The 16712-nt window shown below is 37.1% G+C and overlaps 1 protein-coding gene across 5 annotated transcripts in view; it reads right to left on the reverse strand.

Moving 5' to 3' along the window:
- The window catches only part of CHIC1 (cysteine rich hydrophobic domain 1), a 68083-nt gene that overhangs the window by 31777 nt on the left and 19594 nt on the right, over positions 1-16712 (reverse strand). For 4 of the 5 annotated variants that reach the window (XM_082716053.1, XM_082716055.1, XM_082716052.1 and 1 more), the window contains exon 3: positions 6437-6592. The exons of the other annotated variant lie outside the window; for it this stretch is intronic. In XM_082716053.1, coding sequence (XP_082572179.1) covers positions 6437-6592 — 156 coding nt within the window. The remainder of the gene's footprint in view (positions 1-6436; positions 6593-16712) is intronic. 5 annotated transcript variants of the gene reach the window in all.

The raw sequence follows: 16712 nt of genomic DNA on the forward strand, positions 1-16712 counted from the left end.
GTGAGACAGGAATCCATCAAAGTCCCTGAGGAGAACATAGGCAGTAACCTCTTCAACATTTACCACAGCAAGTTCTTTCAAGATATATCTCCAAAGGAAAGGGAAACAAAAACGAAAATGATCTTTTTGGACTTCATTAAGATAAAAATATTCTATATAGCAAAGGAAACAGTCAACAAAACAAAGAGGCAACCCATGGAATGGGAGAAGATATTTGTAAGTGACAGTGTAGATAAAGAGCTGATATCCAAGATCTATAAAGAACTTCTCAAACTCAACACCAAAAAAGACCAAATAATCAAGTCAAAAAATGGGCAGAAGACATGAACAGATACTTCTCCAAAGAAGACATATAAATGGCTAACAGACACATACAAAAATGTTCATCATCATTAGCCATCAGGGAAATCCAAATCAAAACCACACTGAGATACCACCTTATACCAGTTAGAATGGGAAAAACTGACAAGGTAAGAAACAACAAATGCAAGGTGGTACAACCACTTTGGAGAACAGTATGAAGGTTCCTCATAAAGTTAAAAATAAAGCTAACTCTATAACTTAGCAATTGCACTACTGGGTATTTACCCCAAAGATACAGATGTAGTGAAAAGAAGGACCACATGTACCCAATGTTCATAGCAGCAACATCCACAATATACAAACTGGAAAGAGCTGAGATGTTCTTGAACAGACAAATGGGTAAAGAAGATGTGGTCCATATATACAATGGAATATTACTCAACTATTAGAAAGGATGAATACCCAACTCTTGTATCAACATGGATGGAATTGGAGGAGATTATGCTAAGTAAAATAAGTCAAGCAGAGAAAGTCAATTATCATATGGTTTCACTTATTTGTAGAACATAAGGAATAGCGTGGAGGACATTAGGAGAAGGAAGGGAAAAATGAAGGGGTAGATATGAGAGGGGGAGACGAACCATAAAAGACTATGGACTCTGGGGAATAAAGCAAGGGTTTTGGAGAGGAGGGGAGTGGGCTGATGGGTTAGCCTGGTGATGGGTATTAAGGAGGGAACATACAGCTTAGAGCACTGGGTGTCATATGCAAACAATGAATCACAGAACACTACCTCAAAAATTAATTATGTACTGTATGGTGATTAATATAACATAATAAATAAAGGTTTTATTTGAAAGAGACAGTGCATGCATGTATATATGCACAAGAGGGAGAGGGGCAGAGAGAGAGAGAGGCAGCAGCAGATTCCCTGCTGAGACAGACAGGGGGCTTGGTCCCAGGACCCTAAGATCATGACCTGAGCCAGCAGAGCTTAATGAACTGAGCCATGCAGGAGCCCCTCAACTCATATTTTCATTTATGATGGATTTATCCGTATGTAATCCCATCATAAGTCCAGGAAGATCTGTACACTGATACCTCAACTTCATTTTTTAAAAAATTTACTTATTTATTTAAATATTTTATTTATTTATTTGAAAGAGAGTGAAAGCAAGAGAGATCACAGAGGGAAAGGGAGAAGCAGACTTGCCACTGAGCAGAAAGCCTGATGCGGGGCTTGATCCCAGGACCCTGAGATAATGACCTGAGCCAAAGGCAGATGCTTAGCTGATTGAGCCACCCAGGCACCTTGATATCTTAACTTCAATGTGAATAATTAATTAACCAAAGTAATGGGGGTGAGGGTGAAATGACAGCATCAGTATTAATATCATTTTCCACCGAATATTCTATTAGAAGTTTGCATAGTAATGTCACATAATTGAAAAAATTGCTTCTCTATATTTTAGGCTATGTGGGGAAAGTTTCGACAAGTAGACAAAGAGTAAACAGGTCATCAGTAAAAATGATAGATCCTGGATAATACTAAAACCTAAAATTCTGTTCTTAAGTAGCTAAAATTGGCTGTATTTGTATGATTGAAAATCTAAATCATAATTCATGCACACTGAGGCTTTAAAAATAATGGGAATGGATAGGAATTACTGATTTCTTTTTTTTTTTTAAGATTTTATTTATTTATTTGACAGAGAGAAATTACAAGTACACTGAGAGGCAGGCAGAGAGAGAGAGAGAAGGAAGCAGGCTCCGTTCTGAGCAGAGAGCCCGACGCGGGACTCGATCCCAGGACCCTGAGATCATGACCTGAGCCGAAGACAGCGGCTTAACCCACTGAACCACCCAGGCGCCCCGAATTACTGATTTCTAATTGTTAAAAAATATGACAAATAGAGAACGAAATTTATGCTTCCAATTTTTTTAACTTATAGAAAGTCATCTGAAAATACTGTACATGCTTTGACAAATAATAAACTAAGCTTAACTTAAAGTTAAGCTTTGACCTACTGGTAATTACCAAGGGAATAAAAAAAATGTTCAACTTTTTCATTAGAAAAGTCATACAGATCACAGTGTTTCATTATTTTTCTTTTTGAAGTACACATTAAGAAGGGAAGAAGATTTGTATTTCCCTGATGCCGAGTGATATGGAGCACCTTTTCATGTGTCTGTTGGCCATCTGGATGTCTTCTTTGCAGAAATGTCTGTTCATGTCCTCTGCCCATTTCTTGACTGGATTATTTGTTCTTTGGGTGTTGAGTTTGCAAAGTTCTTTATAGATTTTGGAAATAAGTCAAGCAGAGAAAGACAACTATCATATGATCTCCCTGATATGAGGAAGTGGTGATGCAACATGGGGGCTTAAGTGGGTAGGAGAATAATCAATGAAACAAGATGGGATTGGGAGGGAGACAAACCATAAGTGACTCTTAATCTCACAAAACAAACTGAGGGTTCCTAGGGGGAGGGGGGTTGGGAGAAGGTGGGTGGGGTTATGGACATTGGGGAGGGTATGTGCTTTGGTGAGTGCTGTGAAGTGTGTAAACCTGGCGATTCACAGACCTGTACTGTACCCCTGGGATAAAAATATATGTTTATAAAAAATTAAAAAAAAAAGAAGGGCAGAAGAAAGATGTGGACAGAAAATTAGTTAAGTACTTCTTGGGAATATTTTTAGCCTTTATCAAACAACTGTACTTCTAATTATAGCTATACAAGGTACTGTGATTTTTGAATACAGTTTAGTAAGCTAATTATTATTTAAAAGTTTAAACAAAAATTATTAGTGTGGTACAGGGTGATTTCAGTCTTTTCCACTGGGAAATGAAAACATTCCAAAGACTAAAAGTTTTAAAAATGAGATTAAGATAGTAGTCTTAAATCCATCATGTAACTAGTAATGTCTTGTTATAATAGTGTTATTTCAACATGTTCAAAACTAAGGAGGATTTCCCCCCAGCTACATAGGTTACTCTCTTTTCCTTTTCTTCAGAGCAGAAGAAACTCTCCCATATAGTTGTAGCTTGGAAATACTTTATTTTTTTGAAGATTCTATTCATTTATTTGAGAGAGAGAGAGAAAGAGCCAGAGAGAGGGCATGAGTGGAAGGGAGGGGCAAAGGCAAAAGCAGACTCCCCACTAAACAGGGAGCCCAACATGGGGCTCAATCCCAGGACCCTGGGACCATCACCTGAGCCAAAGGCATATTCCTAACCAACTGAACCATCCAGGTACCCTGCTTAGAAATACTTTAAATCACATGTTTGGGTTTTGTGAAAAGAGTTGAGTAGCCTAGTTACATTTATATTTACTCCAGTACTCCATTTATATTTCACTTTAAGATGATGAGAACTCAAAACCAGACAAAGACCCCACCAAAAAGGAGAATTACAGACCAATATCCCTGATGAACACGGATGCAAAAATTCTCACCAAGACACTAGCTAATAGGATCCAACGGTACATTGAAAAGGATTATTCACCATGACCAAGTGGGATTTATTCCTGGGCTGCAAGGGTCGTTCAACATTCACAAATCAATCAATGTGATACATTAATAAAAGAAAGGACAAGAACCATATGATCCTCTCAACAGATGCAGAAAAAGCATTTGATAAAATACAGCATCCTTTCTTGATAAAAACTCTCAGCAGGGTAGGGACAGAAGGAACATACCTCAAGATCATCAAAGCTATATAAAAAGAACCACGGCTAATATCATCCTCAATGGGGAAAAACTGAGAGTTTTTCCCATAAGGCCAGGAACATGACAGGGATGTCCACTCTCACCACTGTTGCTCAAGATAGTATTGGAAGTCCTGGCCTCAGCAATCAGACACCAAAAAGAAAAAGGAATAAAAGGCATCCAAATCAGCAAAGAAGTCAAACTCTCCTTCTTAGCAGATGACATGATCCTGTGTATGGAAAACCCAAAGACTCCACTCAAAAATTGCTAGCACTCTTACTGGAATTTGGCAAAGTCACAGGATATAAAATTAAAGCACAGATGTCAATTGCATTTCTATACACTAACAATGAGGCAGAAGAAAGAGAAATCAAGGAATTGATCCCATTTACAATTGCACGAAAATCCACGTGATACCCAGGAATAGGTATTCCTAACCAAAATGGTAAAGGATCTGTACTCTGAAAACTATAGAACACTTATGAAAGAAATTGAGGGAGACACAAGAAATGGAAAACTTTCCATGCTTATGGATTGGAAGGACAGATAGTGTTAAAATGTCTAAGCTCACCAGAGCAATGCACATTCAATGAAATCCCTATCAAAATACCATGGCTTTCTTCACAGAGCTGGAAAAAACAATCTTAAACTTCGTATGGAACCAGAAAAGCCCATGAGTAGCCAAAGAAATGTTAAAAAAAAAAATAAACCCAAAGCTGGAGGCATCACAATTCCGGACTTCAAGCTGTATTACAAAGCAGTAATCATCAAGACAGTATGGTCCTGGCACTAAAGCAGACACATAGATCAATGAACAGAATAGAGATTCCCAAAAAGGACCTTCCAACTCCACGATCAACTAATATTTGACAAAGAGAGAAAGAATATCCAATGGAAAAAAGACAGTCTCTTCAACAAATGGTGCTGGAAAAACTGGACAGCCACATGTAGAATAAAACTGGACGACTTTCTTACACCTTACATATAAATAAACTCAAAATGTATGAAAGACCTAAATATGAGAGTGGAATCCATCAAAATCCTAGAGAAGAAAAGATGCAGAAATCTCTTTGACCTTGGCTGCAGCAATTTCTTGCTAGACACATCTTCAAAGGCAAGGGAAACAAAAGCAAAAATGAACTTTTAGGACCTCATCAAAATAAAAAGCTTTGCACAGCAAAGGAAACAGTCAACAAAACTAAAAGACAACGGACAGAATGGGGAGAAGATACATGCAGAAGTCTTATCAGATGAAGCGCTAGTATCCAAAATCTATAAAGAACTTACCGAACCCAACACCTAAAATACAAATAATCCAGTCAAAAAATGGTCATAAGACATGAACAGACATTTCTCCAAGGAAGACATACAAATGGCCAACAGGCACATGAAGATGTTCAACATCATTTGGTATCAGGGAAATATAGATCAAAATGACAGTGAGATATCACCACACACCAGTCAGAATGGCTAAAATTAACAACTCAGGAAATAACAGATATTGGCAAGGATGTGGAGACAGGAGAACTCTCTTACACTGTTGTTGGGAATGCAAGCTGCTATAGCTACTCTGGAAAACAGTATGGAGGTTCCTCAAAAAGTTAAAAATAGAGCTACCCTATAAACCAGCATGTGCACTACTAGATATCTACCCAAAATATACAAACAAAGTAATTCAAAGGGGCACCTGCACCTCAATGTTTATAGCAGCAATGTCCACAACAGCTCAAATATGGAAAGAACCCAGATGTCTATCAACAGATGAGTGGATAAAGAAGAGGTGGTGTGTGTGTGTGTGTGTGTGTGTGTGTGTGTGTATAAAATGGAATATCACTCAGCCATCAAGAAGAATGAAACCTTGCTATTTGCAATGATATGGATGGAAGTAGAGGATATTATGCTAAGTGAAATAAGTCAGTCAGAGAAAGACAAATACCATATGATTTTACTCATATGTGGAACTTAAGAAAAAAACGAACATAGAAGGGAAGGAAAAATAAAATAAGATGAAAACTGAGAGGGAGGCATACCATGAAAGTCTCTGAACGCTAGGAAACAAACTGTGGGTTGCTGGAGGGAGGTGGGGAGAGGAAAGGGATAATTGGGTGATGGGTGAAAGGAGAGCATTTGATGAAAGGAACACTGGGTGTTATATACAACTGGTGGATCACTAAATTCTATCCCTGAAACTAATAAAAAATAATAGTCAAAAAAAGAGAAAAAAAAATAAAATGATGGGAAATCATATTAAGTGACAAAGTATTGATAAAGGCTGGACAAATTACTTTATCTCTCTGTCCCTAAACTTGTCTCTAGAATGAGGCTAACACTGTTAAGAGAATTTTACAAAATCATTTAACATACTCGGTACATATAAGGGATCAATAAATGTTAGCTCTATGGTTATACAATAAAATGGTTACTCACTCTTTTGTTGAGACAAATAACAGGCCACAGGCTGCAACCCAGTGTGCAACAGCAGCAGAGACAACCACATAGTAGCCATTTCACATTGACCGGGAGAGCCTTTTTCAAACATGCATTTACACGGCCAATGCTCGTCTTAAATTCTTCCGGGGCCACCTATAACAAGGGTGCAATCTTTACTTAACATTTTATGGGCAGCTTTCCACTATTTACCTTTAAATGTGAAGAAAATGTTTGTCTTTTATAAACACTTTAAGGAATTACATGTCTAAATAGATTTCCTCCTTTACTGTATTACCATACTCTTGGATGACATTAGAAAGCAAAACAATATAATTTCATGTTTACAGAACTTAATTCTGATGTTCAAAAATAATCTTCTGAAATTACCAGCATTAAAATGACAGCAAAATTGGTGGTAAAGAATACCTGTCAAGCAGTTTTTCTACCAAACATTCTCATTATTCAGGCAATATTATAGTCTCCAATTATTCACGCTAGTAAGACCAGAAGCATAATGTAACAATAAAAACCTAAATACTGCCAGAGAAAATGGAATTAAAATTAGACTCTGGTTATATTCCTGGATTATTTTTAAATAGGCAACTCTTGAAACTTTCTCCCTGGCAAATTTGCAGCACAATTTTAATACTTGCCATCATTTGTAGGGAAAAATTACACTAACAAGACAGCGAGGAGTAACGGCATTAAAAAAGTGTCTTAATATTCAGCATAAAATGTACTAAAAAAACTGCTGTAAATTTTGAAATTTGAAAGGTTTTTAAATATACAAATTTAATATCTTAATTACTACCACCATTCCTGGAAGTGGCTGCTTGTGCCTCTCTGTAAACAATGACAAAGTTAGTTCAAAGGCAAGAGCATGACAGGCATAATTAGATTTATACTGAAAATTCTGCTTGAAGGTTATACAATTCAAAGGCATACTAAAAATAGTTTGCTTTCAGTGAAATCACATTTGTGGATCACAAATATTATTCTCTTTCATTTAGAAAGCTGTCAGACTGTAAAATCTATGGGAAAAAATTCTAACATGTGGCTGGGCATGCAAAAATTATGAAAATATTAGAAAAAAAATAAGCTGCTATAAAATAAAAGCCCTTTAACACGTTAGGTGTATAAAATACGGAGTTTTACAACTCTTACAAAAAAAATTGTAGTAGAGAATTCAATTTATTACATTTTTGTCTTTTAATAGATATATCTTAGAATCAATGCTATAAAAACATGCAGATGTTATAAATATACATGACCAAAGAATCCAGCACCATCATGATTAAAACATTATACTAGCTTTATTATAATTGTTCACGCCAACCAATAAAGTTAATTGCTTAACCCATACATTTGATTTTCTTCCTAATATGTTAACCAACAATAGTTGTAAAATTGCAAGGCTCAAAAAACTGTTTTTACATGGGTATGTAAACTAATCTATACACTCCAACTAAACTGCTGGCAATATGACTTAAGATAATCACTGAGTAAAAAGAATTTCAATTAAATGACTAACTTCCTAGGGTAAATATGAAAATAAATTCAGAAAACCAAGCCTTGTAAATGAAAAAAAGAAAATGCTAACAGGCTAAGCATATCAGACAATAAATGAAGATTTTGATTCTTACTTATTAGCTATGAAAAATCATAGGCAAATTCATTTAATTTTTCTGAGTTTTAATTTCTCCTATATAAAATGAAAATAATAACCTTTGTCTCATATATCTTATAGGAAATGGGCCTCATATCTTAAAAAGAACCTCACTAACCAGAATGCTTTGAAAAAGGAAGCCACTTCCTCTTGACTAGATTTGGAGAAAGAAAAGCAAAGCTCTCTTTTGCATGGTCTCACCTGAAGGCAAGGCATTTGATCAGGTAACCATTAATAATCCATAGCCTTGCTACATGTTCTATTATAAACAAAAGGCTAATTAGCTACATTTTGTTTTCCAATTTTTCATTTTCATTCCAGTAAGTTAACATACAGTGTTATATTAGTTTCAAGTGTATAATAGAGTAATTCAACAGTTCCATACATTACCCTGCTCTTCAAGACAAGTGCACTCCTTAATCCCCATCACTACTTCACCTGTCCCCTGATAACCATCAGATTGTTCTCTATAATTAACCGTCTATTTCTTGTTTTGTCTTATTTTTTCCCTTTACTTGTTTTGTATCTAAAATTACACATACAAGTGAAATCCTATGGTATTTGTCTTTCTCTGGCTGACTTATTTCACTCAGCATTATATATACTCTCTAGTTCCATCCATGTTGTTGCAAATGGCAATATTCCATTCCTTTATATGGCTGAATAATATTGCATTTTGTGGATATATCTATATCTGTATCTGTAACTATATATCACATTTTCTTTATCCATTCATCAGTCCATGGACACTTACACTGCTTCCATACCTTGGCTCTTGTAAATAATGCTGCTATAAACACTGAGGTGCATATATCCCTTTGATTTAGTGTTTTCGTACTCTTTGGGTAAATACCTAGTAGTGTGATTGCTGGATGATAAAGCAGTTCTATTTTTAACTTTTTTGAGGAACTTCCATACTGTTTTCCATAGTGGCTGCACCAGTTTGCATTCCCCACAGTACATGAGTGTTCTTTTGTCTCCACATCATTCTTATGGTAGTACCATACTGTTTGGGTTATTATGACTTTGAAATATAACTTGAAGTCTGGAATTGTGATGCCTCCAGCTTTGCTTTCCTTTTTTAAGATTGCTTTGGCCATTTGGGGTCTTTTGTGGTTCCAGACAAATTTTAGGACTGTTGATTGTAGTTGTGTGAAAAATGCTGTTGTAGATTGCATTAAATCTATAGACTGCTTTGGGTAATATAGGCATTTTAACAGTATTTGTTTTTCCAATCCATGAGCATGGAATGTCTTTCCATTCCTTTGTGTTGTCTTGAATTTCTTTCATCAGTGATTTATGGTTTTCAGAATACAGGTTTTTCACCTTTTGGGTTTGGTTTATTCTTAGGTGTCTTATTATTTTAGATGAAATTGTAAATGGGATGTTTTTCTTAATTTCTCTGTCACTTCATTGTTAGTGTATAGAAATGCAGCAGATTTCTGTACATTGATTTTGTATCCTGTGACTTTACTAAATTTGTTTATCAGTTCTAGCAATTTTTTGGTGGGGTCTTTAGGATTTTCTATATATAGTATCATGTCATCTACAAATAGTGTAACTTTTACTTCTTCCTTGCTGATTTGGATGCCTTTTATTTCTTTTTGCTGTCTGACTGCTGTGGCAAGGACTTACAGTAAGTACTATGTCGAATACAGGTGGTGAGAGCAAACATGACATCCCTGTTTTGTTCTGTTTTTCACCATTAAGGATGATGTTAGCTGCGAGTTTTTCATAGGTGGCCTTTATTATGTCGAGGTATATTCCCTCTAAACTTATTTTGTTAAGAGTTTTTATCATTAATGTGCATTTGAAAAGAATGTGTATTCTGCTGTCCTAGGAGGGAATGTTCTGAATATCTGTTAAGTTCATCTATTCCAGTGTGTCATCAAAGCCATTGTTTCCTTATTGATGTCCTGTTTAGAGATCTGTCCACTCAATGTGTGGTGTTAAAGTTCCCTACTATTACTGTGTTATTATGAATTAGTTCCTTTATGTTTGTTATTAACTGTTTACATATATAATTTACATTTAAACAATTATCATATCTTCACGTATCTTCATATATCTTATAGCATATAATTCATATATCATATAATTCATATATCTTCATGTTGGATTATCCACTTTATTATTATATATTGTCCTTTGTTTCTTGTTACAGTCTTTGGTTTAAAGTCTGTTTTGTCTGATATAAATGTTGCTATTCTGGCTTTCTTTTGATATCCATTTGAATGTTAAATGTTTCTCAATCCTCTCACTCTCAATCTGTAGGGGTCCTTAGGTCTAAAATGGGCCTCTTGCAGGCAGCAAATAGATGGGTGTTTTTTTCCTTAATCCATTATGCCACCCTATGTCTTTTGATTGAAGCATTTAGTCCATTTACATTCAAAGTAATTACTAATAGATACATATATTTATTGCCATTTTATTACTTGTTTTGTGATGGTTTCTGAAGAATTTCTCTGATCCTTTCTTGTCTTTTTTCATGTTTTGCTTATTTCTTTAATGACATGTTTGGATTTTTCTCTCCATTCTTTACATATCTATTAGTGGTTTTTGATATGTGCTTACCATAAGGTTTGTATATAACCTCTTCTGCATATAGCAGTCCATATTTTTGATGGTCATTTAAGTTTGAACATATTCTTTTCTCCTGTCCTCTACACCTTTTAGGTATGTTATTGTATTTTATATCCTTCCTTTGTGAGTTTGACTTTTTTGCAGAAAAATACATTTTTACTGCTTTTGTGTTTCCTGCATTTAACTGTCACTTTTGGTCTCTCTATTCAAAGAGGCCCTTTTAATATTTCTTACAGAGCTGGTTTAATGGTCATGAACTCCTTTAGCGTTTGCTTGTCTAGAAAACTTTATCTCTCTTTGTATTGTGAATGATAGCCTAGCCAGGTAGAGTATTCTTGGCTGCAGATTCTTCCCATTCAGCACCTTGTATATATCATGTTACCCATTTCTGGTTTGCAAAGTTTCTTTTGAAAAACCTCCTGCTAGCCTTATGGGTTTTCCCTTGTAATTTAATGACTTCTTTTGTCTTGCTGCTTTTAAAATTTTTTATCACTATATTTTAATTTAATGACAACATATCTGTGTGTTGGTCTGCTTCTGTTGATTCTGTTGGGGGGGGGGTTCTCTGTGCCTCCTGGATCTAGATATCTCTTTCTGTCCCAAGATTAGGGGAACTTTCAGCTCTTATTTCTTCAAATAAATTTTTTGCCCCCCCTTTCTCTCTCTTCTTTTTCTGGGATTCCTATAATATGAATGCTATTACATTTGATGGAGTCACTCAGCTCTCTCTGTTTATTCTCATTTTGCATCTTCTCTTTCTTTGCTCCCTCTTGTTCAGCTTGATTACTTTCCATTACTTTGTCTTCTAGGTCACTAATTCATTTCTCTGCTTCTTCCATCCTTTGTTTATTCCATCAAACATGTTTCTCATTTCTTTATTATTATTTTTTAAAGTTTTTATTTATTTGACAGAGAGAGAGGTGTCACAAGTAGGTATAGCAGGAGGTAGAGGGAGAGGGAGAAGTAGGCTCCCTACTCAGCAGAGCCCTATGTAGGGCTTGATCCCAGGACCCCAGGACCCCAGGATCATGACCTTAGCCAAAGGCAAATGTTCAACCAACTGAGCCACCCAGGCACCCCACATGTTTCTCATTTCATTTATGTTGTGACCTTTATCTCTGCTATGTTATTCCTTCCTTTGTGTTAAGGGTCTCACTCAGGTCTTCCACTTTTTTCTCAAGTCCAGTGAGTATCCTTATGACCACTGCTTATATTCTCTATCAGGAATCTTACTTACATCTATTTGACTTAGGTCTCTGGCTATGGCCTTGTTCTGTTCTTTCATTTAGGATCAATTTCTCTCTCTCGTCATTTTGTTTGCCTCTCTGTGTCTTTTTCTCTGTGTTAAGGTTAAGTCAGTGTTTCTTCTGTTCTTGAATAGTGATTTTATGAAGAAGAGGTCCTGGAGAGCCCTAGAGTGCAGTGTCCCCTGTTTACCAGAATCTAGATCTTCAGTAGAGTATCCTATGTGTGTTTTTATGCCCTTCTGTTTCATCTGATTCAATTTTCCTTTTAGTGCAGTCATCTGCAGTGACTTTCTGCCTGTTGTGGCCATGCTTGCTCTCTGTGGGACCCAGTAGGCCAGCTCTGGGTGGGAGGAGTTCCCACTGAGGAAGGTAGTGTTAGCAAAATTTCTGCTGGGTCATTAGTCCTATGCTGGATCCCCTGAAGCACTGTGGCAGCTGGGGGCTTCAGGCCAGGGTGTCTAAGGGCACAGGGCTGGGCATGGTATGTGACGGTAGCTGATGATGTCTGGTTGGGCATGGCCCATGAGGGCTGCTGGGAGCATGCAATTGAGTGCAGTGTGCAAAGGCACCTGTAGGCATCTGGCTGAGTAGGCAAGTGATGGAGCCTAGGAACAATCAGCCACATTTTGAACACAAATTCAATGTTCTTCAGTTCTTCAATTCTTTAGAGTAAAAAAAGAGATGTCCTTTTAAAAAACAGAGGGGAGTGGGATGCCTGGGTGGCTCAGTTGGTTAAGCCTCGGCCTTCGGCTCACGTCATGATCCCAGGTCCCTGGGATCAAGTCCCACATTGGCCTCTGTGCTCGGCAGGGAGCCTGCTTCTCTCTCCACCTTCTGCCTTCCATTCTGCCTGCTTGTGTGCTCTCTCCCTCTCTCTCTCTGACAAATAAATAAATAAAATCTTAAAAAAAAAAAAAGAAAAACCGGAGGGGAGATAGGCAAGATGGCAGAGCAGTAGCAGACTGAAGCGACATCAGATCACAGGAGTTCAGCTAGATGGGTATCAAACCATTCTGAACACCTACAAACTCAACAGGAGATAGAAGAGAAGCACAGCAATTCTAGGAACAGAAAATCGACCATTTCTGAAAGGTAGGACACGTGGAGAAGTGAATCTGAAGAGACAGGAAGATAGACCATGGGGGAGGGGCCAGCTCCTGGTAAGTGGAAGAGCAGTGGAGCACAAAATCAGAACTTTTAGAAGTCTGCTCCACTGAGGGACATCGTTCCACAGGCTAGTGGAGGTGAAGCCCTCATAGGGACAGGGTGGTCTCAGGTCCCGCTGGGTCATAGAAAGATCAGGAGTGTCTGAGTTTGGCAAAGCTTCCAGGTATTGGAGCAGGAAAGCTGACTACAGACAGAGCCAAAGAATGAGCTTTCTGATTGGGGTTTTCTTAAACCATGATCCAAGGCACAGATGGGCCACTGCTTCTCATGCCACAAGTGGCAGATCTGGGGAGATTCATTTCCTGCTCCTGAAGGAACAGTGCAGCAGGAATCTGCTGGGTTTGGGGCTGTGCACCAGAGATAGAAACATTTGGTAACATGCCCCATGAGCTCGGAGTGAGGCTGGAGACCAGGGAGACAGGAGTTGTTGACTGCTTATCTCTGAGGGCACAGTGAGGAGTGGGGCCCCGAGCTCTTGGCTCCTCTGTTCCAGAGATTGGAAATCGGTCATTTTCATTCCCATCCTCCAGAGCTCTACAGAAAGCATTCAGGGAACAAAAGCTCTGAGAGCAAACTTGAGCAGACTACTTAGCCCGGGCCCTGGCAAGGGCGGTGCAATTCCAGCTAGGGCAAAGACATTTGAAAATCACTGAAACAGGCCCTTCCCCCAGAAGATCAGCAAGAACATCCAGCCAAGACCAAACTCACTGATCAAGGAGAACAGAGGAACTCCAAAGCTAGGGGAAAGCAATGCATAGAATTCATGGCTTTTCTGCATAACCCTTTAGTCTTGCAAAGTTAATTTTTTTTAATTTTATTTTTTTCTTATTTTATTTTATGAACTTTTCCTCTTTCCTCTTTTAGCATTCTATAACTAGTTTGTCTTAACAATACCTTTCTAAAAACTCTTTTTAAACCTTCATTGTTATAGTGTTATTTTATTCCTTCCTTGTATTTAACCTTATTTTTTGTATACATACAGGTTTTCTTTTAATAAATAATTTTGGGACACAATTTCTTCCAATACATCAAAATATACCCTAATCCAGCACATGGCAGAGTTCTAGTCTCCAGCCTGAGCACATTCCCTCCTCTTTTTTTTTTTCTTTTTCCAACCAATTTATCTTATCAATTCCTTTTTTAGAATTTTTAAAAAAATTTTCATCTTTACACTCATAATTCCATCCCTTCATCATGTTTACCCTTATTTTTGTACATAAAGTCTTTCTTTCTTTAAAATTTTGGGAGGTAAATTCTTCCAAGAGACCAAAATATACCCCAAATCAAGTGGGTGGCTCTGTTCTATTTACGAGTCTAATAAAAATATGTATTTATTATTTATTTCTTCCCCCTTTCTTCTCCCCTCGGTTTTGATCTTTTCTGATTTGGGTAGTGTACATTTTTCTGAGGTCTTTGCAACTCTTTCAGTATTTTATTATCTCGTTCATATATTTTTATCTGGATACAATGACAAGGCAGAAAAACTCACCACAAAAAAAAAAGAAGAAGAGGCAGTACCAATGGCTAGGGACCCAATCAATCGGACATGGGTAATATGTCAGAACTAGAGTTCAGAACGATCATTCTCAAGGTGCTAGCTGGACTTGAAAAAGGCATGGAAGATATTAGAGAAACCCTGTCTGGAGAAATAAAAGAACAAAAATCTAACCAATGTGAAATCAAAAAAGCTATTAATGAGGTGCAATAAAAAATGGAGGCTCTTATTGCTAGGATAAATGAGGCAGAAGAGAGAATTATTGATATAGAAGACCTAGTGATGGAGAATAAAGAAGATGAGCAAAAGAGAGACAAACAACTACTGGACCATGAAGGGAGAATTTGAGAGATAAGTGATACCATAAGACAAAACAATATTAGAATAATTGGGATACCAGAGAAGAAGAAGGGGGGGCAGAAGGTATACTGGAGTGATTTATAGTAGAGAACATCCCTAATTTAGGGAAGGAAACAAGCATAAAAATCCAGGACGTAGAGAGAACCCTCTTCAAAATCAATAAATAAAGGTCCATGCCCCATCATCTAATAGTAAAACTTACAAGTCTTAGTGACAAAGAGAAAATCCTGAAAGCAGCTTGGGACAAGAAGTCTGTAACACACAATGGTAGAAATATCAGATTGGCAGCAGTCTTATCCACAGAGACCTGGCAGGCCAGAAAGATCTGGCATGATATATTCAGAGCACTAAAGGAAAAAAAGATGCAGCGAAGAATACTATATCCAGCTAGGCTATCACTGAAAATAGAAGGAGAGATAAAAAGCTTCCAGGACAAACAAAAACTGAAAGAATTTGCAAACACCAAACCAGCTCTACAAGAAATATTGAAAGGGGTCCTCTAAGCAAAGAGAGAGCCTAAAAGTAGTAGATCAGAAAGAAAGAGACAATATACAGTAACAGTCACCTTACAGGCAATACAATGGCACTAAATTCATATCTCTCAATAGTTATCCTGAATGTTAATGGGCTAAATGCCCCAATCCAAAGATACAGGGTATCAAAATGGATTAAAAAAAACCCATCTATATGTTGCCTACAAGAAACTCATTTTAGACCCAAAGACAGCTCCAGATTTAAAGTGACAGGGTGGAAAACAATTTACCATGCTAATGGACATCAGAGGAAAGCTGGAGTGGCAATCCTTATATCAGATCAATTCGATTTTAAGCCAAAGACTATAATAAGAGATGAGGAAGGACACTATATCATACTCAAAGGATCTGTCCAACAAGAAGATCTAACAATTTTAAATATCTATGCCCCTAACGTGGGAGCAGCCAACTATATAAACCAATTAATAACAAAATCAAAGAAATACATCAACAATAATACAATAATAGTAGGGGACTTTAACACCCCCCTCACTGAAATGGACAGATCATCCAAGCAAAAGATCAACAAGGAAATAAAGGCCTTAAATGACACACTGGACCAGATGGACATCACAGATACATTCAGAACATTTCATCCCAAATCAACAGATTACACATTCTTCTCTAGTACACATGGAACATTCTCCAGAAGAGATGACATCCTAGGTCACAAATCAGGTCTCAACTGATACCAGAAGATTGGGATCATTCCATGCATATTTTCAGACCATAATGCTCTGAAGCTAGAACTCAATCACAAGAGTAAAGTTGGAAAGAACTCAAATGCAAGGAGGCTAAGGAGCATCCTACTAAAGAATGAATGGGTCAACCAAGAAATTAAAGAAGAATTTTAAAAAATTCACGGAAACAAATGATAATGAAAACATAATTGTTCAAAATCTGTGGGACACAGTAAAGGTGGTCTTAAAAGGAACATATATAGCGATATAAGCCTTTATCAAGAAACAAGAATGGTCTCAAGTACACAACATAACCCTACACCTAAAAGAAAGAGAAAGAGAAAGAACAGCAAAGAAAGCCCAAACCCAGCAGGAGAAGAGAAATAATAAAGATCAGAGCAGAAATCAATGAAATAGAAACCAAAAGGACAGTAGAACAGATCAATGAAACTAGGAGCTGGTTCTTTGAACGAATTAATAAAATTGATAAGCCCCTGGCCAGACTTATCAAAAAGAAAAGAGAAAGGACCCAAATAAATAAA

Source organism: Mustela nivalis (genome assembly GCF_964662115.1).
Source record: "Mustela nivalis genome assembly, chromosome: X".
Taxonomy (NCBI): Eukaryota; Metazoa; Chordata; class Mammalia; order Carnivora; family Mustelidae; genus Mustela; species Mustela nivalis.